General features: G+C 57.2%; 5 protein-coding genes across 5 annotated transcripts; all 5 read left to right on the top strand.

The window, feature by feature from the left end:
- Positions 1 to 1,375: 1,375 nt before the first annotated feature.
- Positions 1,376 to 3,934, top strand: LBRM_35_5590 (conserved hypothetical protein; the record flags this gene model as incomplete). The annotated part of the gene is made up of 1 exon (XM_001569123.1): positions 1,376 to 3,934. One exon carries the CDS (start codon positions 1,376 to 1,378, stop codon positions 3,932 to 3,934), a length of 2,559 nt encoding a protein of 852 aa, XP_001569173.1.
- A 2,109-nt stretch (positions 3,935 to 6,043) lies between these two features.
- On the top strand, positions 6,044 to 9,256 carry LBRM_35_5580 (conserved hypothetical protein; the record flags this gene model as incomplete). Its single annotated transcript, XM_001569122.2, has 1 exon — positions 6,044 to 9,256. One exon carries the CDS (start codon positions 6,044 to 6,046, stop codon positions 9,254 to 9,256), a length of 3,213 nt encoding a protein of 1,070 aa, XP_001569172.1.
- A 1,516-nt stretch (positions 9,257 to 10,772) lies between these two features.
- On the top strand, positions 10,773 to 12,680 carry LBRM_35_5570 (conserved hypothetical protein; the record flags this gene model as incomplete). Its single annotated transcript, XM_001569121.1, has 1 exon — positions 10,773 to 12,680. The coding sequence occupies one exon, from the start codon at positions 10,773 to 10,775 to the stop codon at positions 12,678 to 12,680; it is 1,908 nt and encodes a 635-aa protein (XP_001569171.1).
- Positions 12,681 to 13,569: 889 nt separating this feature from the next.
- Positions 13,570 to 14,685, top strand: LBRM_35_5560 (conserved hypothetical protein; the record flags this gene model as incomplete). Its single annotated transcript, XM_001569120.1, has 1 exon — positions 13,570 to 14,685. The coding sequence occupies one exon, from the start codon at positions 13,570 to 13,572 to the stop codon at positions 14,683 to 14,685; it is 1,116 nt and encodes a 371-aa protein (XP_001569170.1).
- A 2,178-nt stretch (positions 14,686 to 16,863) lies between these two features.
- On the top strand, positions 16,864 to 20,211 carry LBRM_35_5550 (conserved hypothetical protein; the record flags this gene model as incomplete). Its single annotated transcript, XM_001569119.1, has 1 exon — positions 16,864 to 20,211. One exon carries the CDS (start codon positions 16,864 to 16,866, stop codon positions 20,209 to 20,211), a length of 3,348 nt encoding a protein of 1,115 aa, XP_001569169.1.
- Between the last annotated feature and the right edge of the window lie 1,074 nt (positions 20,212 to 21,285).

Genomic DNA, 21,285 nt, shown 5'->3' with positions numbered 1-21,285 from the left:
AGGCACCACTTTCACTTTCGATCTCGTCCCACAAGCATCTCAGTATCTGTTCGTGTGACTTTACGCGTTTTTCTCCATTTTCGACCGCATCCCCCTCGCGTTTGCGTCTCTGTAAGCACCCTTTCTTTTCCATAGAATGAAGGAAGAGAGAACGAGGGAGAGGAGTACAAGAGATCGTGGTAGTGGTGAGGGAAGCAGCGAAGAAGCAACCGACGTGCTCTCAGTTTCTTCTCTCTGCTGGTGTTGTTGCCATTGGCTAGTGGTGGAGCCTATGAATGTGCGCGCTTGGGTGCGCACTACATATTATTTCTCTTCAGCTTATCGCACCCACATGTCTGTTTCTTGGGCTGCTATGGCGTTTGTCAAAGCTCCTGTCCCCCCATCTACCACTTCCAGCGCCACCTCCGCCTCTTCCCGTTGTTTCTCCGCTCCCGTACGTTCCTCTTTTCCAGTTTTTCTCCCTTGCCTTGTGGCCATAGAATTGTGATTTTCTTTTGTTTCCACGCCTTTCGGTTTTCTCTTTGTTTGTTTCGTCTCCGTGTTGCGCTGAGCAGATCACCCCACCGCACAGACCAGCCCCTCCACTTCCTCCTGCCACAGGGTCGTTCCACACTCCCCATTCCTTTTTCGCCCTGAGCAGCAACGCCAAAAGAAACAGCAAAATTAAACGTCTGGAAGACGTCGCCGGCATCGCGCGCGTGACACGACAGGGAACACTGCTTTTTTTTTTTTCTGTTTATTCATGTCATTTTTTCCTTTTTGCTTTGCCGCACGTTTTCGTTTTGTCGGCGGCTCTCTCGCTTTGTGGGCAAGACGGCTTAGATCGCACAAAATTGTCTGGACGAGTTGTATTGTCCACCAGGTGATGTATTGGTCCTCTACACGCCAAAGTGATTCAAAACAGCAACAGCCGCAACAAACCATCTGTTCCTCGCGAAGGGCAATGTTGCTGCGTTTAACTGGAAGGGTTCCAGCAACGGATCTACTCGTTGCACGAACTCAGCATCCTGCATCTCCCTTCTCACGTATCCTGTTTATCTCTTCGCGCTGCCACACATCCCTGTGTAACCCTCTCCTCATGCTTTGTGCCTTCCTTCTTCTTACCACGTGTCCCTACTTAGGGGCCGTGACGAACTGCAAGTAAGCACCTACACAGTGTGCCGCACAAAGGGCTGCTTCATCCAGTCTCTCTTGTTTACCGGACTGATCTTTGATGTTGTGCGTCTCATGTGCTCGTTCCTTCGCTCAACACACACTCAACAACTCTCACTTCCACACCCACACACCAGAAAGGAACTCCTTCGCCTTCGCCTCTTCCTCCTCAAGTGCCTGAGAGAACGTTTCCGAGGCTGCTTTGCATACCTAGAAAGCACCCATGCCAGCGAAAAAGGCCAGTCGCGCGAAGTCGTCTCCGGCGCTCGCTGCCAAGGAGTTAGAGTTAGCGCAGGAAGCCGAGCTTCTGCGCCAGGAGACGCAAAAGGGGCGTCTCCGAAACGAGGAGTGTGAACTGCGTCAACGCATCGAGGAAGAGGAGCGAAAGCTGCTCGAGGCGCATCGGGTTCGCGAAAGGGATGTTCGCAACACGTTAGCTGAGGTGGAGCGCAAGGCCTACTACGATGCCAGGGAGCAAGAAATGTCGGCCAACGTTGCGCAGAGAGTACAGGAGCTGCAGGAGGCTCAGGCGACGCTGGCGCTCAAGGTGCAGGAGAACGACTTGCTCGAGAAAGAGAAAGCGTCGGCGCTGCGCCGAGTAGCGCTACTAACAAATGAATTGGAGCTGACGCAGCTGCGGCACACGGACTCGCAGCAGCGGGCGGTTGCAGCGGGCCAGGCATACCAAGAAGCGCAGCGGAAGTGGGAGACAGAGTACGATGCACTGCAGCAGGCTCATCAAGAGCTGGAGATGAAGTACGCTACGCTGGAGGGCCAGCAGGCAAGGGCAGCTAGTGCTGCAGAAACTGCTGCCGTCGACGATGATTCAAGGGTTGAGAAGGCTGCGGCAGTGACACTGTCAGGCGACGACGAGACAGCCATGCTCCTGCGTGTGATGCAGACTGAGGCGGAGCGCTACAAGGCGACGGCCACGCAGCTACAGGAGGAAGTAACTCACGTTCGCAAGCAGGAGGAGAAGTCAAACTTACTGATCGGCATCCTGAACACGCAGCTGGAGTCTGTGCGCGAGGACAATAAGCGGCTACACGAACTTGCCCAGAAGCGGCAGGCGGAGCTGGAGGTGTCCGGGCAGCTGCGCCGCGACGCGCAAGAGTCCCGCCAGAGTGCACTGCGGGAGGTGGAGCAGACCCTCTCCGCCGCCGCCGTACAGCAGCGCCAGCTGGAGCTGGAGCTCGACGTGCATCGCACAGAGGTTGAGAAGCTGACGGTCGAGCTGTGCGAAGCGCGGCAGGAGTGCGCGGCAGTGAAAGAAGAACTCAAGGAGGTCTCGCATCAAGCAACCCAGCAGGCGAAAACTGACCACGCCACCAACATGGCGATGCAGGTGGAGTTGGCCAATCAGAGGAAAGAGCTCGAGCTCGCTTTGAAAGCCAAGGAGACGGCTGAGGATGGCAGGTTTAACCATAAGATTCTCACCCGTGCCGAGATTGACAGCCTCAAGACACGGCTGCAGCGACTGCAGGAGACGATGGAGCGCAAGGATCGCGAGGCATTCGAGACCATTGCGGTGCTCAAGGCAGACATCGCGAAGGAGGAGTCTGTAAGTGATCAGCTTCGCCGTGAGCATGAGCTGGATACGAATGTGCTACAAGCGCAGCTCACGACGACGACGACGGAGCGTGACTCCCTTCGTAGCGCACTGGAATCGCTTCAGGATTCCTCCAGGAGGCGGGAGCAGGAGCTGTACGAGCAGCTCACACAAGTCACTGCCCGCTACACGGTCACAAGCGAGGAGCTCGAGCGCCTTCAAGCTGATACCGCGCGGAAGGAATCCGAGTACATCCACAACACTGTCTGTCTCAACGCTGAGCGCGAAAACCTCAAGATGAAGATTAGTGAGATGTCTGATACGGCTGCGCAGCAGCGGCGCACCCATGCTAACCACGCAGAGCAGCTGCGCGTGGAGGCGGAGCAGATGGAGGGCCGTCTCACCGAGGAGTGTCAGATGCAGCAGTCTGTGCGCGCGAAGGAGCACGAGCGCGCCAACATGGCGGAGCGTAACGTGTGCCGTCTGCAGGAACACATTCGGGAAATGGACCAGGCAGCTCGCATGGACAGCCTGACGCATGACGAGGCCGTGAAGGCACTGCAGGCGGAGAGCCGAGACCTCCGCAGTGAGCTAAGAATCGCGAAGCGCACGATTGAGCGCCTGGAGTGCGCAATCGGTGACCAGGCTGGGTACCGCCAACTGACGGAGCTGAACGACAAGCTCACAAAGGAGTTGCAGGTGTACCAACGCAATGTGTCCACACTGAAGGATAAGACGGTTGCTCTGCAGGTGGAGGCGGAAACCATGGGCGGGTACAAGGTCAAGAAGGCGCAGGAAGAGAAGGAGCTGATGGCGCGCCGGCTGCAGCAAATGGAGCGGCGATACCGTCTCCTCGCGCCCCTCTTTACTCAGCTTCGAGTCCTCGTCGAGACCCACCTCGCCTCTTACATGCACCCTGAGCTGCACGCGACCCTGGAGGATTACGACCGGCAGACGTCGCTGATGCCATCCAACCCTCCTGAGGGCAACTGCAAGGAGGCTGACGCTGCACTGGACGCCGCCGCGACCACCGCCCCTGTCTTTGCTGCAGCTGTTCAGGAAAACTGCGCTGCCACTATACCGACAGTGTTGCAGCCTCGCCGACCCGCCTCTCCCAGCACAGGCCACAACAAATTTCTCAAGGATTATTCCATCCGCTCTAGCCGCATCGTGACGGGAACGGATGCAGGCGACGCTGCCTTTGTCCGCTTACCTCCGATCTCCAATGTTTGAGAAATTAAAAGGCGAGCCTAGGCAGCTCACAGCGGTGCAGGCTCATCTCTCTGTAGCGATGTGGTGTGTGCATGCGGTGTCCTTTTATATCTCGCGCACTTCTTGGTGTGACCCGTTCGCGCGCCTCTCCCCCTTCTCTTTCTTCTTCATGACTTCGTTGACTAGCTCCTTGATATGCAAAAGTGCTGATGTGTAATGCCGTTTCTCATGTTGTTGTGCGCGTAGTCACTTGTGTCAAACGCCCCCGTCTCTTTTTTTCTTTTCGCTGGAATTCTCAGCAGATCATTGGCTGTTTGGCATCACATGTATCTCTTTTTTTTTCTGCCTTCTGCGCTTTTCTCTCCCTGGTTCGTGTCCGTGTTTCTCTTTTTCTTTTTGTGTGTACCCCCATTTGCTTCACTTCTCCGCTTCTTTCTCTACACCGGCCTTCCTTCTCTCTTTTTTTTTTTTCATCTCTCTCGTCTTGGCGACTTGTGTGCCCCGCCCTCCGCTGCCAACTCCCCTGCCTTCTCCATTCCCCGCATTGTCACTCTCCCTCTTTCTGCCTCTGCGCGTGCCTGTATCGCGACGGTACTTTGCGAGGTCGTTGCCCCCGTCATGACTACCATTGTAGAGAAGGGAGCGGGAGCGAGTGTAGCCGTGCTGGCGGAACGCCCACAAAGAGTGAAGGACTACTGACGATGACCGGCCACGAAGCCACTCAAGAGCCGGTCAGGGGGGGGGGGCAAGGTACTGAATACCTGTATGTTTCACCTTTTTTCTTAGCGTCGGTGGATTTGCCCGGATATTTCATCGTGTTCGCCCTTCTCCCTCCTCCTCCTCCTCTCTTTTCTATCTCCCTATGTAGGCGCCTCTCTTTCTCACTGTTGTGCGAGTCCCGTGTGTGCTTGTGTACACCACATGTAAAGTATGCTCTACTCCCTCTTTTTTTTCGTTCTTTCCTGTTGCTGCCAGAAAAGAGTCCAGTCTTTCTCCGAGAAAGGAAAAAGAAAGAGCACCGCAAGACCCGCCTCTGTCCTGTGCATTGTCACTCACGCACCCAAAGTTACTCAGGGTTGGTCGAGGAGTGCATCGCTGCCTCTTTCCCGGGGAGCAGCGTGTGAATGAGCCAGGTTTTCTCTTGCGACATTGTGCAGAGGAGTCGTCTTGGTGCAGATTCATGCACCGCTCTTGCCTACAGGCACACCCTTGTTGTATTGCGCAAAAGAAAGCGGCCACCCCCTCTTCATCGTGAGCTTCCCACATTCCCATGCCACGTTCCTGACCTTTTCCCTTCATTTTTTTTTTTTGCTATCATCTCTCTCTCTCTTCGGGGAGTTACTCGGAGTTTGTTCCCTCTATATCCTCGCGCGGCTCAGGAGAAGCTGCCAGCGCCCTGCGCCTTGCACAGATTATCACACAAGCGGCTTCCTCCAGAACCGCTACTTTGAAGGCCAGCTCAACAGCTGCTGGTCTGCGGTCATTTGGGTGAAGACGGTAGGGCTCGTTTGCGTTATATATATATATATATAGCCTTGCTCCCTCAAGGCACTTCCGCTCTTCTTTCAACTCTCATTCCAGCAAGACGCATCCAGGTGATTGCACCTCAGTATTCTCACAAGTGCTTCGGAACCCCATGGTGGCGGCGGTCGCTTGGGAGAAGTCTCTGCATTTCCCGGCACACCCACAGATACGCTACTGCTCACCGTGTTAACCCTTCACCTACCCACCCACTCACGCACACAGGCGCTCCTCACCCCCTCATAGACATGTACGCATAGAGGCAAAATACCAACGCACACACAATACAACCAAGAGGAACACAGTAGAGCTTCCACTTTCACCCCGCGTCACCCGAGAGCGAAACGGCGAGAAGGGGGGGTGCGCACATACAGAGCATTCTATTATTAGTTTTTTTTTTTTCTTTGTTTCTTTGCCGCCACCAGTGAGGACAGCCGGCCAGGTGTTCTGTGACACAGCCCTCTCTCCAGAGCATACATACAAACACACTTACGAGGAGATTGCTGGCTACGTCGGCCGTCTTTTCTCTTCTTCTCTGTCTTCACGACTCTCCTACCCCGTGCTCATCTTCTCACACTCAGCACGCACACGAGCAGTATCTTCTCATCAATGTCGACCGCTGCTCGAACGCACCTTCTTCCCAGTGGCACCGAAGTGGATGTGGAGAACTGCTTCCCCGTGGACGACGCCCCAGCGCGTTCGGCGGATTGCATTAGCTGGGGTCCGCACAACGTATTGCAGGTGTGCACACGCTGGACCGTTTCGATGTACCTGGCAAATCTACTTACCCCTGCGTTCCAGCGAAGCGTACGCCAACATCCCCTAACTCACCGCAGCGATGGAGAATCTGTCGAGGTGGTTGTTGGCGCCAAGTGGAGTACTGCCCTACTTCCCGAGGTCTACTATCCGGCCACTGCTCGTCTGTGCGTGCAAACGACCAGTAATCTGATGGTGTATCTCGTTTCTCGTCACGGGGCGAACCGCGTGATGGTGAGTCACGGAATCGGCATCGCTTGCGCTCGCGGCGGGCTTACTCGACTCCCCGCTCACGGCGACAGCAGCGTCGCCGAGGCTTCACGGAGTGAAAGGCCTCTCTCGCGCTCCCCCGCCGTCGAACAGTCCTTCATCGGGGAGCTCAACGCAGGTGCTGCAGAAACTTCAGTAAATCCAGTGTCAAAGTCCACGGCGAAGAATCTATCCAATGCGGCTAGACGGAAGAGAAGACGGCAGGGGAGCAGCAGCCGCAGTGCGTCGAACAGTAGAGCATCCTCGTCGAAAAACAGCATTGCCAGTGACCCAAGCTCATCATCAGGGAGTCAGCCTTTAGCGTCACATTTTGCTCCCCGGTTCAGTGCGTCGACCGCTAGTGCTGGCAAGGGCAAGAATTCGCATGAGAGTGCCATGTCAACGCTCGTGGGTGCACGCAAGGCCGATCGCCCAGCTACTGCAACCGACGCTACAGAAGCTTACAACGCCTCGACAGAGAATGACGACATCGGCGCTGTGGTAGACTACACGTGGCTTGATCAGGATGATCTGCTTGTTCTCACCACCAAAGGACTTCACCTGGTGGCCCTCTCTGGGAACTTGTCAGACATGGGTGGGCCTGTCACGCTCTCCCTGCCACCCCCCCTGTATAGGTGGGGATGCGAGGATGAAGTGGCTCAGCTCGGGTTTCGAGGCCCCACTCCGCTGTGCATGGCGACCCTCTTTACGGATGGGCTTGCCGCCACAACTGCGACCCCCGCTGCTCTCGCGCGGCTGCGGCGCATAGTGGTGATTGCTAGCCCGTACATGCTTCGCGTCATCCACGTGGCGCGCTCCTCACCGGCAAACTCGGCTGCATTGGTGCACCTCGCTTACACGGTGGAAGTGTCGTCGTTGACGTCGGTGCCGACATCCGTGTGCGCTGTGGCTGTGCGGCGCCCAGGGTGTACGGTGGCGCAAGCGGAACAACCGCCGCCAGGGTCTGAGGTCGACGTGGTGGTTTTTGTATCCGCTCCGGGTGTGGTGCTACGGGGACGTTTTGCACTGGGAGCGTTGTCATCGTTTTCTGACTCTGTGTTGCCATCGACCTGCCGCTGCGCTGTGTTTCAAACTGAGGTGCACTACGGCCCCGACGTCCTCACTAGTGAGGTGTGCCTGCGCCGGCTGATGGTGGTTCCCTTTGCAACTGATTCCAGAGACGCAGTTATTGGTCTCGGCGACGAAGGAGCTCACATCAACTCGCCGAACACCGGGCTCGGCAATGCAGCTGTCGTGGTTCTTGGCATCGGTGAAAAGTCTGTGCACGAGTTTCTGCTCTGCGGTCCGTCTTCGATAGCACTGCTCCAGTGCCCTTTGCTGGCAGGCTGTAGCGAGATGCTTCTGCGCAGGTGTGCCGGGATCGCGGGGGTAGCGCTACATCCATCTGGTACACTGGCGGTAGCGGCTGTGCAAACGGGGCAAGCGAACCATGAACCAACACACCTGTGGCCCGTCTCGGTAGACACGCGCGGTGGGTGGCTAAGGAGACTGGTTGAGCTGGGCGGTCTTGTGCCCGACGCGGTAGCTGGCCAGCTGCACGAAGCTTGCGCGTTCAGAGGGGGTGTCGCGTCGTACGGTCCCTCGGGGAGCATGGTGCACTCTATGCTGCTGCAGCAGACAAGCACATCTTTTTTTCTATTTGAGCAGCTTTTTCCTGGCTCTGTGATGCAGTCCAGAGAGATTCACCGGTATGCGCAGGCGCACCAGCAAGCACGCCAACTGCCGCCCATAGAGACGCTGCACCAGTATCGGCTGTCGATGATGCCTGGCAGCGTCCAACCCTCGCCAACCCCTTCTCTGGCAGACATGCCCGCGCGCCGTCGATACCTGGGGTTGCGAACCCAGTACGGAGTAGACCTTTTCTTACGGTGGCCTCTACCGTCGCCCACCGTTGCCGGCGACGCAGCAAGCGGTGTGTCATCCATCTTCGCCTCGCCACCTTCCATGGAGGCGATGCAGGCCTCATGGGTGTGGTGGCGACTGCTGCAGCACATTTGGGCAAGCTGTCCGTGGGATAGGCCGGTGCTGAGCGAACTTGTCCTCTCCAACGCCGTGAGAATCCTCGCCAAACGCTATCGCTACGCAAACATGACGCTAGAGGGCTCGGAGAGTCTTCGCGATTACGCGGCGAACGCGACGAAGTTGGAGCGTTGCTCGACGAAGCCCGACGAATTTGACGTTGATGGCGCCATTGCCTTTATGGAAGCCTACATCAAGGCACAGAAGATTGCCTTACACAAGAACAACGGCAATACACAAACAGCGCCGTCTTCAAGCCTTCGCCTCATTACTGCCGCGGATTGTGCTGAGCCTGCGGCCCCAGGCGGAGGCAACGAGAGGTTGCCCCGCAAGGCTGCGGCAGACCCTCCGCAGCCGGCGGCGCAGGTGCACTGGTGCGTGTCACCGTCATGGTTGTCCTCATTACAGGCTTTTTTGGAAGCCACTGCGTACAGCCACCGACGGAGCACTGATGCCTCATCCGCGGGCAGTAATACTTTCGGCACCTCATCGCCGCATCTGTTCCCCTGCTCCCTTTGTGATCGCCCCGCGTGCGCCCCTTTTCTGCTGAGTTTGTCAAGCACATCGACGCACGTCCCAGCTAATGACAACACCGCAGTAGAGTGCGATGCATCTGGTACGGTTCCAGCGTCGCACACCACGCTCTTCTCTGGTACCACATTCAGTCCTCTCTCCTTTTTCTCCGAGGATTACGTGCTGACACGGTGTCTTGCCTGTGGACTGAGTGACTTCGCAGACGGGCCGCGGTGCCGCGTGTGCGGTGGGCTGCTGGAGTGAGCACTTTTCCAGCTGGCCGAGATTTCCTCGCTCGACCGTGGCCCATTAGGTGCCTCTCCTAAGCAGCGACACGCCGCACTCGGAGATGAGCGCGTAAGGTGGGCGGGTGAGCGCAGCCACTACACCGCAGTGGTTCTCTCTTTCTCACCTCTTCAACTCTTCACGTTTTTTTTTTTTGTTGTTGTTGTGGTTGTTAGCTTCAAAGAGGTGTCCTGGGCGGGGATTATACGATGGAGAGGACATAGCGTAGAGGATAAACGCTGACAAGAATAACTCTCGTCTTCTCTCCTCTTCATTTTATTTTTCGCCCCTTCCTGAGCCAGCAATCGAGTACGCCACTCCCTGTAGAAATTTCTTTTCGCCCTTTCGATCCTTGGGAGGATTTCTCTGGACACAACGGTATGACGAGATTGGTGGACGATCGATTGTTCTTAGTCCAGTGAACGTGGGATCTTTCTTCTACCTCTTAGTGCTGCTTCTAGTTTCCCTTTCCTTTGATAAGGGCCTCCCCTAGAGACCTTATGACCCCCTTCTCTCTCGCGCTCTCCGCTGTTTGTGCCTCCAGAGCATGTCCCGCCCATCCAGTCTCTTTTATGCCTCAATCCAGTGCGACAGGAGGCTGGAAGGACGAGTGGCTCCACGCTCTTGTCCGTACACAGGCACAGACATGTACGCGCATCGATGCTCCTGTATAAAAAGACGCACTTTATTCCTCTTGACATGGCCTCAGAGTAGTTCTCTTGCCCTCCTATTCCACCCCTTTCCCTCCCCTTTCCCCTCTCTTACGTTAGCGAAGGACAGGATGCATTCATGCGCACACTTATTCGGATATGCCACATGTACGCCAGGTTAAAGCTGCACAACTATGCAAAATGAATGCGAAGAAGAAAGTATGACTCATCGACGAATAGCCTCTCTCAGCGATGCAGAGCGTTGCTGCGCTCGTGTACACCGGCTTCGACACTATTCATCTCGTATACCGCTTGACCAATTTGTCAAGGACATCCTTTTCTTCCGTGTGTATGAGTGTGGGTCTCGCTGTTACTCGCTCTGCAGTGCCTCCTGTGTGTGTACCCCTGTCCCTATATCCTCTTGTGCCTACATGCTCCAACTACCATCCTCTCACAACGGTCACTCCTGATCCTGCGCTGCTACGGGCGTCTTTTCCACGCCTTTCGCTTTTTGTATCTCCTTCACACGGTCTGTTGCCGTTTTACTCTTGTGCCATGGGGACCCTATGCCTCGACACAAATTCAACGCCGACAAGCGCCGTGAGCGTGCCTCTTCCTCCTTCTGATCAGCCTCATTTTCTTTCTCTGTGCGTTTTCAGCTGTTGACCCCGTCGTGGACTGCGCGTTGGCAGTGCCCTACGTAGACGTGGACTAGCACGTAGTGCTTTGCTCAAGTCTGCTTGAATTGGTGACAAGCTGCACACACAAAAAGGCGTCACGCAGTCCCCCTCCCTCCATCAACGTCGTCGTCCGCCTCGCGTACTTCGAGCGTCGTGCGGGAGCTCATGAGTGGTAGACCGACGAAAACGCCGTTCCGCGTATTCGGCTCCCCCTACACACTGTCCCTGCATCAGCATGTCACCTACCTCCGTCTCAAGCAGGTCCCCTTTCGGGTGTACTGCACGAGCTTCACCACTACCTTCGTGTACTCGCTGTACTACCACGCCCGCAGCGTTTTCTGCACGTTGACTCCAAGTGGCTCTTCTCCGTTGCAGGTGTGGCAGCTGGCGGAAGCGGTGGAGCTGGACGAGGACGTTGAGGCCATCGCTCGCTCCGCGAAGGGCGAGGTCAGTTACGCTGGTAAGGGCAGCTGTGGTGGCGGCGGCGTTTCGCACCCGGATGGCGCCGTGACGACAGCTCCGCGTACGCAGAGGCTCCTGGTCCGAAAAGAAACGCATCCGCAATTGCACCTCGCTTCTTGGTGCGTAGTGGTGTACGCCTGCTGGTGGCTCGCGAAGACCGGTGCCATGTTTCGCTACATCCGCGGCGACGCACTCGATGTGCTGGAGGGATACGTGCGCTACTTCTTCCCCATCCCAGGCATCGGCTTTGCCCGTTCGATGGCCCCGCGGTTTCGCGAAGTGATGAGGCGGTTGATCTCGGCGACGGGTGCGTCTGATATGACGGCGCCGTTCATGGAGGACCATTTCCAGCGCTTCTGCACGGCGCTTGAGGCGCACCTGCACGAACATCCAAGTGAGCGCTTTCTACTTGGCACTCCACACCCGACCCTGGCCGACGTCACGCTCAGTGCTGCTTTCTCCGGCTTCTTCCTCATGGACGATCCGCCGTCGTCGATGCTGGCGGACCAATTCCCATGTGTGACGGAGTACGTGGAGCGGGTAACGGGGTGGCGTGGAGCCACTTTCGTCGGCACAACTAAAGATGCCGCCTTCACGGATGAGGGAGCATCCACAGGCGGTGCCAAAGCTGGCCCTGGCACCATCACCAACGACTTCGCTGCATCAGCCGCTAACAGGAACACCGACTACCCCGACACGGTCCCCGAGTCTCTGACGCCGTGCTTCGAGCTCATAGCAGAGGTACTTCCGTTTCTCATGTCACAGTGCGCCTCCTTCAACGCCTTTATGGCTGGCGACGGCATCCGCACACTGCGTCGTGAGCCGCTCGAGGGTGAGTGGAAGGGCTGTACGGGATATCTGATGCCCCAACTGGTGAACATCCGCTCTCTGATGATTGTGGACGACAATGTCAGCAGCGTGCAGGCACGTTCGCAGGACTTGGAGATCGCATTTCTGGCCGCACGTGAGGTACTCGATGACAAGTTGCACGACTTCGGAAGAAGAGAGGATGACTCAAACGGCACCACGCCGCACGATGTCAACGCCCACCGAGTCAACACACCCGAAGCTGACACCAGTGCGACCATTGCGCTAGAAGTTTCGAAGAGTGTATCAAAATCAGCTGATAGGGACGCTGATGACGCTCAGCACCTGTTGCAGCTGGCACAGGAGGACACTGTTGCGAACGAGTCCGCCACAAGGATAGAGGGGACTGAGCTCAAGAGACAGGTGGGGGCAGCGGTGGAGGCTGCACAGTTTCGGCAGCCGCTGAATTTGAGCACGATGCGAGCCGAGGAAGCAGATTTCTATCGCGCTTACACGGCGGCAGCTCGCTACAAGGTGGCTGGTACCGCTGCTTCCCTCTCCGACGTGGTGCCTCCTGCACGACAGACGATGAGCGCTGGCAGCACGGCAGTCACCGTGCGTGGATCTGTGAAGGAGCGCTTGCAGACGTTGTACGCGATGCTGGCGAAGATGAGCTGCCCGCAGTACACCCTCACCTCGCTCTATCACGGCCGCCGTATCTACGTCGCTGCCATTCCGGAGTACGAGGTGGCGAAGGTGCGTAAGGCACGTCAGGAGGCAAGGAAAAGAAGTACTGTTGCGTGAGATGTGGTAGACGTTACTCGATCGGGTTAGGACCGCGGGCAGTGCGACTTCGCGAGGGGGGATATGTGGTGCCGATGTATTTCGAAAGAGGGCTGCGTGCTGATGTGTCTACTTGCTCCTGTGTCGGCGAGTGAGTGTAATATGGTTGCGCCTATCGCTATTGTGCATGCTGCGCTGAGGTCCAATACTGTTGGCCTTGTCTCTCTCATTCGGTTTTTTATGCCTCCCTCTGCGTCTGTGTGTGTGTGCGTGACGGCGGAGCGGAACCAGAGATAGACACGTACGCACAGACTCCGTTTGCCCTTTGTAATGCTCGCCTGGCCTCCACTATATGTGTCGGCCTCAGCAGTGTTGCGTTCTCTTCACATGTATTCACGACTCCAGAATTTGTCCCTGAAGCGCAGCAGCACAGAGAGTCAAGTGGCGCCTAGCATCTCGGTTTGTGTCATACTCCTTTTGTGTTCAGTGAGCGCAGACTATGAGGATATGTGTCTATCGATTCTGAGCACGAGGGGGAAGAGGAGGAGAGAGGGGGGGGGGGGGGCGGCTGCAGCTATTGGCAGGGTGACGCGGAAACCAGGGGCGAGGCGGGGGCACGACGGTATTTCAAACTTCACTTTCGTCAACCGCCCCAGCTCTTCTCGTGCTCTTACAACCCTTCAAGTGCCTTCTCACGTTTCTGTTTTCCTGAAATGCAAGCGCTATTCTGCTCTACCCCATCACATTCCTTCATCCTTTCCTTTCATTGTGAACGTGTTTATTTTTTGTGTGTGTGCGCGTCTACTCTGCTGTGGACTCTCCTCTTCCTCCTCTTTTTTTTCTCGAGTTCGTGTGAGTTGTGCGCACGCAAAACTAAAGCCATTTGTGCCGACTCATTCGCTGATGAGCAATGTGGTCCACCAGCATGGCACGTATGAGCAAGCGCTCCATGAAGTACCAAACCAAGCTACGCCACCGATTTCGAAACCCATCCGTTCTGCCGCTGAAGCAGACAAAAGCACAGCGCGACGAGACCATCCGCTCAGTGCTGCAGGTGCGCAACATCAACCCCGCCAACCAGTCGTCCTACCGTTATGTCGAGCAGCGACTCTACTCAACTGGGTCTCGACTCGATCGCGAGGGAGTGAAGCTGAATACGACGTACGCCCTTCAAGGCCTTGGCGACTTGGAACCTCTGCGCAACAGCAAGAGCTTTGGCTTTTCGGAGCGAGAGGCACTCAAGTACGACTCATTGCAGGAGGCAGCCAAGTACGAGGCTCCGCCTGTGCCCTTCACCTCGCTGGCGGCGCGCAAGCTCGCCGAGGGAAAGCTGTGGCCTAGCGCGCCTGAGCCGGATGGGATGCTAAGCAGGGAGGTTCGCTACCTGCGCCACCGCGCAAACATGTCCCCGTCTGCACAGACCTTTTCGGAGAAGATCGCCTATCATTTGCGGCGCTCTTTGAAAGCCTGTCCTGCCCACATCGGCGAGCAGATTGATTTTGCACAGCTGGTGATCGAAGAGGTGATTGCGTCGCGTCGCTCCAAGTTGGTGTACATTGTTTGGGCTACCGTTGACCTGGCCGCGCGCTTTGCAATGGAGCCACAACTGCATCGACTCAATCACTGGGTGCAGCGGCTCATCATGGAACGCATTCGAACCCGGCCGAACATTCCACAGGTTTCGTGGATCTACAATGGCGGCCGGCTGGAGCGCGAGCTGCCGTGTGAGCTGAAGGAGGAGATGCAGGCGTACGCCAGCGACAACTCGTCGACGCTGGAGACGCGGGTCAAGTATCTGAAGGAGATGGATACGGTGAACCAGCGCATGCGCAACATCCCATGGTTCATGCCGTATCTCTGGAATAAGGAAGAAAAGGCTGGCAAGACGCGACGCATGCGCAAGGACTTGGAGGAGTACCAGCAACGGCGGCTGGCCGCGAAGAGGGATCAACGGGAGTTGGAGCGAGACAAGAGCGGACGGAGCGTGGCGCCGCAGATTGGTGCGCCACCTGCCTACGTCCGCTAACAACCCACGTCCTGCGACGTTGTTGCTTCTCCGCTGCTGTGCGCTCTGATTTCCACTTTTGCCTTTCTCCATCACCTCCCTTTTTCGTTCGTTTTCATGCGTTGCGTCACTGTGCCCGTTTCTACTTTCTTCCTCTGTTGTCTGGCAAGACGTGACTTGTGCATCTTCTGCTCTCTCTCTCTCTTTCTCCGCGCATTTCATTCTTGTTCTGGAGAGAGTGCCCGAAGGCCCCGTCGCGTTGTTTTCTTCGTTTCCCTTTCCCCGCCCTTTTGCGCGATCGCCCTCATGACGGAGGCGGCCAACCACAGCACATTCGCTTCCCAGGAGAGGAAGAGGGAAAGGGAGCCATCTTTGTCTCACAGGGGGTGGAGAGCAAAAGACAACAACAACGCAACGGATCGAACGCAATAATCAAATCTATATATGTGCCGTGACAAGCACCCACGCCATGAGACGAGAGAGGCTGAGGCTCTTGGGGGCAACGCGGCAGGGAGTGGTGAGAATAAAGGTTATCATCAACAAGAAGTGACCTCAGGGCGGTAGCCAACTGAACCGCATCGCTCCTCTTTCATTCCTCATTGATGCACACGTAGGATGACCTATGCCTTTTTCTTTCAGGTTTCCGACCCCCTCCCCCCCCCCCCCCCCCATCGACCCGTGTGTGGTCACGACCCCTCCGCTGCTCACTTTGCTTCCCCCTCCCTTCTTTCGCCTGACATTTCTCTCTCTCCTTCGATTTGCGTTCCGCAGCGCCTTTGCGGTGTTGGGTACCTTTCCTTCCTCTTTCCCATCCAACAGTTTGCGTCCAGCTCCCCCCATCACATCCGCGTGCGAGTGAGTGATTGTTTGTGCCTGATAAACCTCTGATGCGCCTATACAAATCTGCAGTCTCTGAACTACCCTCACCTCGTTTGGTTTCCTTTGCGCGCCGCGTGCGCGGTTACTCACCCTAAAGCTCAATCACAGGGGTTCTTAGACAGATAATTCTTTTTCTGTGTCGTGCCTGTGGGCCATACACCACCTCTCCCCCACTTTGCACCTTCCTCCTCGTTTCCCTAACTACTCTACGATACCCATCCACATACCCTTACTCATCCATACATACCTAATACACGGTCAGATGTATTTCATCACTCTCTTACCTCTTATCTTTTGTCGGATTCCAGTTTAGGAGTTGCACTGCCCCTTGTTTATTGTTTTTCTTCTTCTTTCGCTTCGGTCATTGCCTTCCCCCCACCCCCTCCCCCACTCTTGCTCGTCTCTCGGTTGCTTTCCTTGTGCCTCACTGGAGTGAACCGATAGAAGTTTCCCTTTTAGGCACTCGCACCTTCGCCAAGGCAAAACCACATACCTCTCTGTGTACTGCCACCCCTCACTTCCCCTGTTACCACCGGTGCAGTAATGGAGCCTATTTTTCATGAAGCTCCTCGCGTGCAGGAGGCAATACTCGAGAGTCGAGTGCAGACTTTCTACATCGCCCCTCGACCCCCAAACAGACACTTGCTTGATGCTCATGGTGGACATCGCTCGACGCAGGGAGTCACCGATAGCAGCAGCTTACCACGCCGAGCGCCCGGTCAGCTGCCGCTTCCTGCGGTTCGAAAAGCATCAGCTGTTACCCAGCCAGACTCTCGACCTATGTTCGTTCCAGTACGACCGTTGGGCGCTCTTTCTGGTGGTGCGGCTGCTGTGCAACAGCAGCGGCACTGTTCGCCTCACTCCACAATGGAAGAAGAAGCGGCCGCCGCGGCCAGTCAAACTCTGGCGCGCTTGCAAGTCGCGCAGCCCACAGCATCACTTCGGCAGGATCGGCAAGGACATCTCTTGCCACACGAAGCGTGGCAGCCACTCATTCTGACAGCGGTCCCTGATCATACACCTCAGAAGCCTGTGGCCTCCGTCTCGAGCCCTCTACACTTTGAGTTTTTGGCTTCCGGGACAACGTTGGACGCTCCAGGTTGTGACAGCGCAGGGGCAGAGGGAGCTGGCACGATCTCGTCCCGGTGGCGGCTGCGTCGAGGTGACCGCCGCGCAGCGCAGTTCTCGCTCCCCTGTGAGGAGCGGAACGGTTATGCGGCCGGGAGTTGGCAACCACCGCATCGAGTACTGCACTTGTTGGGCTCCGCCATCTTCAACAACTCTCCACTTGGCACTTTTCTTCCGTGCCTAAACCTGCGGATGGCATCGTGCCACGCTAGCAAAACTGCTCAGAACATTGACAGAGAGCCAACATCGCAGCTCTCTCTCCGCTCATATGGCCGACAGCACACACGACCACGCCGTAGCCGATCTCGCACAGAGACGCTTGCCGTGCACCTCGGTGACGCTGAGGCACGCACCTATCGTATCGAGGTGCTGCAGGGCGAAGCGAGTCCACTGCAGTCTTTGCTGAAGACGTACCCAAACTGCGTCTGGGATGGGTCAACGTTCTTCCTGCTCCCTCTGCTAAACGAACAGCAGGAGCCCATCGACGCTCTGCCATCACTTCTTACACGAGAGTTGCCCCTGCGCGGGCGCAGCCCGGACGAAGAGAGTGACACGGTCGTCGCCACAGGCATCACGCCACCTTTGGACTTCGGAAGGGAGACGACCGACGAAATGGTGCTCCCTGACATGACAACAACCTTCTTGCGCTCTGCCAATGCGTCATTCGGCGGCGCAGGTGGCACTGGCACATCGCTTAATACGCCGCTTCCTCCGTCATTGGGAAGTGCGTCCGTGGGCGGGGATGGTTCAGCCCTGAAGAGCACCAGTCTCGCAGCCCACAGGGCAGTCGGCATGCCAGCCGCATCTGTCGCTACCACCGCTGCCCCGGTCGTACCTCGCTGGAAGCGCTTCAGCACGACCGCCGCCCTGTATCTGGCTCTCGGCGAGGCCAGTGCTTGTGATGTGGCACGCTTTCCCTACGCAGCGGTCCAACTGTGCGACTGGGACGACCTTGTAGGGCAGCAGAGGATGCGCATCGAAGCAAAAGTGAGCGCCTCCGCGGCTGCGATCAGTGCACTCAAAAAAGTGACCCACAGGCGGCATGACCGGCTCGTGCCGGTGGCGGTCATGTTCCCCATGTCCCGCAAGGGGGTAATGCGTCGGCCCTTCTCTCTGACAACGCAGCCCTTCAGGGATGCCGAAGTGTTTCAGCTCTTTTACTTGCAGCTGCTCTTTCGCGCTTACTTCGACGTCCGCTTTCGCGGTATGACTTTCACACTGCCTGGGCAGTCAGCTCCGCACCTTCGCTCCGACCTTGTCGCCGTGCGTTCGAGTGGTCGCCATCACGTCGCCTTTGAGCACCCTACGAAGCGCGATGAGTGGCTTCTCTTTCCCCCTCGCACCCACCTTCTGACGTTGCTTAACCTGGAGGAGGCGGTTGTGCCGCTCTATTCGACCCCGGCGGAGCTGCAGGAGACGTCCGCGCTCCCACTCTTTGGTGCCGGCGAAACCTTGCCGTGCGTAGGCATCGCCGGCCGCAAGCTGGCGCAGTGGGCAGCAACGTTGGAGGTTAGCAGTCCTGAAACGGCCTTCTTGGCGCTGGTAGCTCTCTTCGACCAAATGAAGGGCCAGTTCGAGTGCACTCGTGGTGAGCTGTGGCGCCGCGCCACTGGGGGTCCCCAGGCTGGCGCTTCGTCCTTCGTGCCGCTCTTGTTCCGCTGCGCTGAGTACACCGCTGGGGCATCGTTGCGGCACACTGGTGAAGGCCTCTCTCGTTTTTTTGTTCCACCAAGCGAGCGAGCTGCCGCTTCTGTCCCCGTTACGACTACGACGGGCACACATCCTGCGGGTGACGTGTTGCCCGTCTCTTTTTCGAGTGGTTCACCTCTTCCGTGCATCCCGGTGAATGGGTCGGCAATCACGACCACAGCCAGAGACGCATCCACCGCGTCCCCTAAATCATCAGTAACAGTGATCCGGGACCGACTGGCCACATCTTCGACCATGGACAGTCATACTAAAGTGCTATCTGTCACTGTCGGTACGGACGCCAACTCGGATTGCAACCAAGATAGAGCGAAGGCATTTGCTAGCTTATCGAATACAGTCGACCAGGCCGGCACCAGATCGGTGAGAGAGACGCTGTGTGCCTCCAAGAGCATTCCGCCTGCGTTGTTGCACATGCATTCCGTTGATGCCGCTGCCGGCGCCATGTCCACGCAAAGCCCCAATGCTGCCGCCGTCTTGGTCTCTACTACGGATGCGGCGCAGGCGAAGGAGGCCGAGAAGACCGAGGAGTCGCCGCTTCCTGTCGTAGCAGACGCCGAGGATGTGGGTTTGGGCGAGGCGACAATGGCCCACGGCGAGCTGTTCAACGCCTCTGTTGGTCCGTTGAGCCCGCCTACGAAGGGGGGGAGCTTGGTCACGCGCTGGAGTAACTACATACAGATCGGCAACTGCGCCATCTTCAATGGCCCTACAACTGACGTAGAGGTGCTCGGATTTCTCGGTCGAGGCGGCAGCAGCCTTGTATACCGCGGCACCTACGGCTCGTGGCGCCTCCCCGTGGCAGTGAAGGTGTTTGTCATTCCGGATGGCATGGACCACGAGCAGTACGTGCGAGAGTCTCTCACCGATGTCGCGTTTTACGTCTTGATGAATCAGCTCGAAGACTTTGGAGTGTACTGTGGCGGCCGCGCCCATGATTTCATTGTGAGCTGGCAGACACCGAAGGGGTTGCCAGCGGAGGCCGCCAGCGAGGCGCGCCGGGGGGAAAACGATGCGAGAACACAGCTGTGTTACTTAGTGACAGACTTGATGGATGGAACACTCGGGCGTTTTTTGACGGAGGACGATGCCGACTTTGACCCTGTGTACGACAAGCTACTCAACTCTGCCCTCCACGATGGTGAGCTTTTCCAGCTCCTCTTTACCCAGCTCGCCATCAAGACGCTGTTTAATTGGAAAGTGCTGGATATGATGCTGAACAATCAGCTTCGTGGTGACAACATTGGGTACCGCTACGTAGCGCAGCCGCTGGAGCATGCCTCGTACCTCAAGGAGCACCCAGAGGAGGCTGTGGCGCTATCCGGGTCGCGCCAGTACTACGCTGGCATTCTGTACGGCTTCCAGTTCGGACCTGATGAGCCGTTACACTACCTGCGCTTTCCCGCCGAGACAGACATATCAGATCATGCGAAGTTGAATCTTCTGCGCTTCATAGGCATCATCGATGTGGGGCAAGGCATGCAACCCAATGTGGCAGAACTCGTGCGCAAGGGCTACATTGGGGAAACGGTGCTTGACTCGTGTATCGAAGACGATGGCTTTGGTCGGTACTGGCCACTTGACGAGCTGTACTGCCGCTACGTGGACGTCGAGGGAACTCTTGCGAAAGACGTGGTCGCCTGGGCCAGTGCGCGGCGTGTGACCACGCAAGGGGATGCTCTTCATGCGCTACGTGAGCTGTTTGATCACTTCTACCCGACCTTTGGCGTTGAGGCACCAACGGAGGCGGAGCGGGCCACGTATATGTGTCTTTCCTGGACCTCGACGAACCTAGCGAACCTCAACGCTGCATACGTGTACCGGGCCGAGTGAGCAAAAAAATGAACTCTCGCAAAGCGGCTACACATACATCGGAAAGACCCAAAGCCTCACTGTTTTATTTTTTTTTCTGCCCCCCTCCCCCTCCCCCTCCCCCCTCTTTGTCCGTATGTGTGTGTGTGTGTGTGTGCTGCAGCTGCTGCTAAAGCGGCGGCAAACACATGCACCGCTCCAATCGTAGCTGCCGCGCCTTACGTGCGGTTCCCCCCTCTTCTTGGCTAAGATACGTCCTGTCTCAGCGGCGGTATCTGCCCCCTTGTAATCGTAGCCTGCGCTCCTTGTACATGTCACACTAGGATTACATTGTCTGACTCTTTTTTTTCGTTTTGGAATACCGTATATTCTCGTGCGTGTGCGTGTTCGTGTGTGTGTGTGTTTGGTGGCGCGTATTCACCCACCGTTTTCTTTGCACTGTTTTCCCTTTTGCTCACCGCTCCCCTTCCCTTCACTGTCGCTTTTCTCTTCCTCCCTTTTCTTTTCTCTCTCCCTGTGCATGAGATTCAAAGCGGCCGATCTGCTGCCCTTCAACTCCGTAGTGCTGCTGCACCTCACTGCTCTTCATCCCTCTGTAGCCATACGAGGAGTCTGCCTTGTGCATTGGCCGCGGCGGTGTGCAGGCCGGATGACAGTGTCGTCACAACGCTTTGGTAGCCTTCCTGCAGCTGTGCCGGCATTGGCCCCTTCGGAGCACTGCACACACGCACACACCTCATGTGCAGCGGTTGCGTGCACTTCAACGCCCCACCCCCTGGCAGGCGGCATGCATGCAGCGACCCTCCCGTTTTTCGGAGCTGGCTTTCTCGCTGTGGGCGGACGACGTGGGGCAGAGAGGCTTCGGGTCAGGACCGGCTGCGTTGCCCTGCAGCCGCAACGCATGTCCATCGACAAAGCGGTGGGGCGGGGGCCTGGTGTGGCTGGTGCTGCGGGCCAGCCCCTCCTCGTCATTGGCGCTCCGCACGGGCTCCTCTACGGTGGGGGATGGCGTTGGCGCAAACACTGGCGCTGCCGCGCGGGGCGGGCGGGCTTTCGGCGTTTGGCCGTGCCGCGCCGCGTCGGGGGCTGCGGGTC

The sequence above is a fragment of the Leishmania braziliensis genome, chromosome 36, assembly GCF_000002845.2.
Source record: "Leishmania braziliensis MHOM/BR/75/M2904 complete genome, chromosome 36".
NCBI classification, from domain to species: domain Eukaryota; phylum Euglenozoa; class Kinetoplastea; order Trypanosomatida; family Trypanosomatidae; genus Leishmania; species Leishmania braziliensis.
This window is presented reverse-complemented; position numbering and strand designations above follow the sequence as displayed.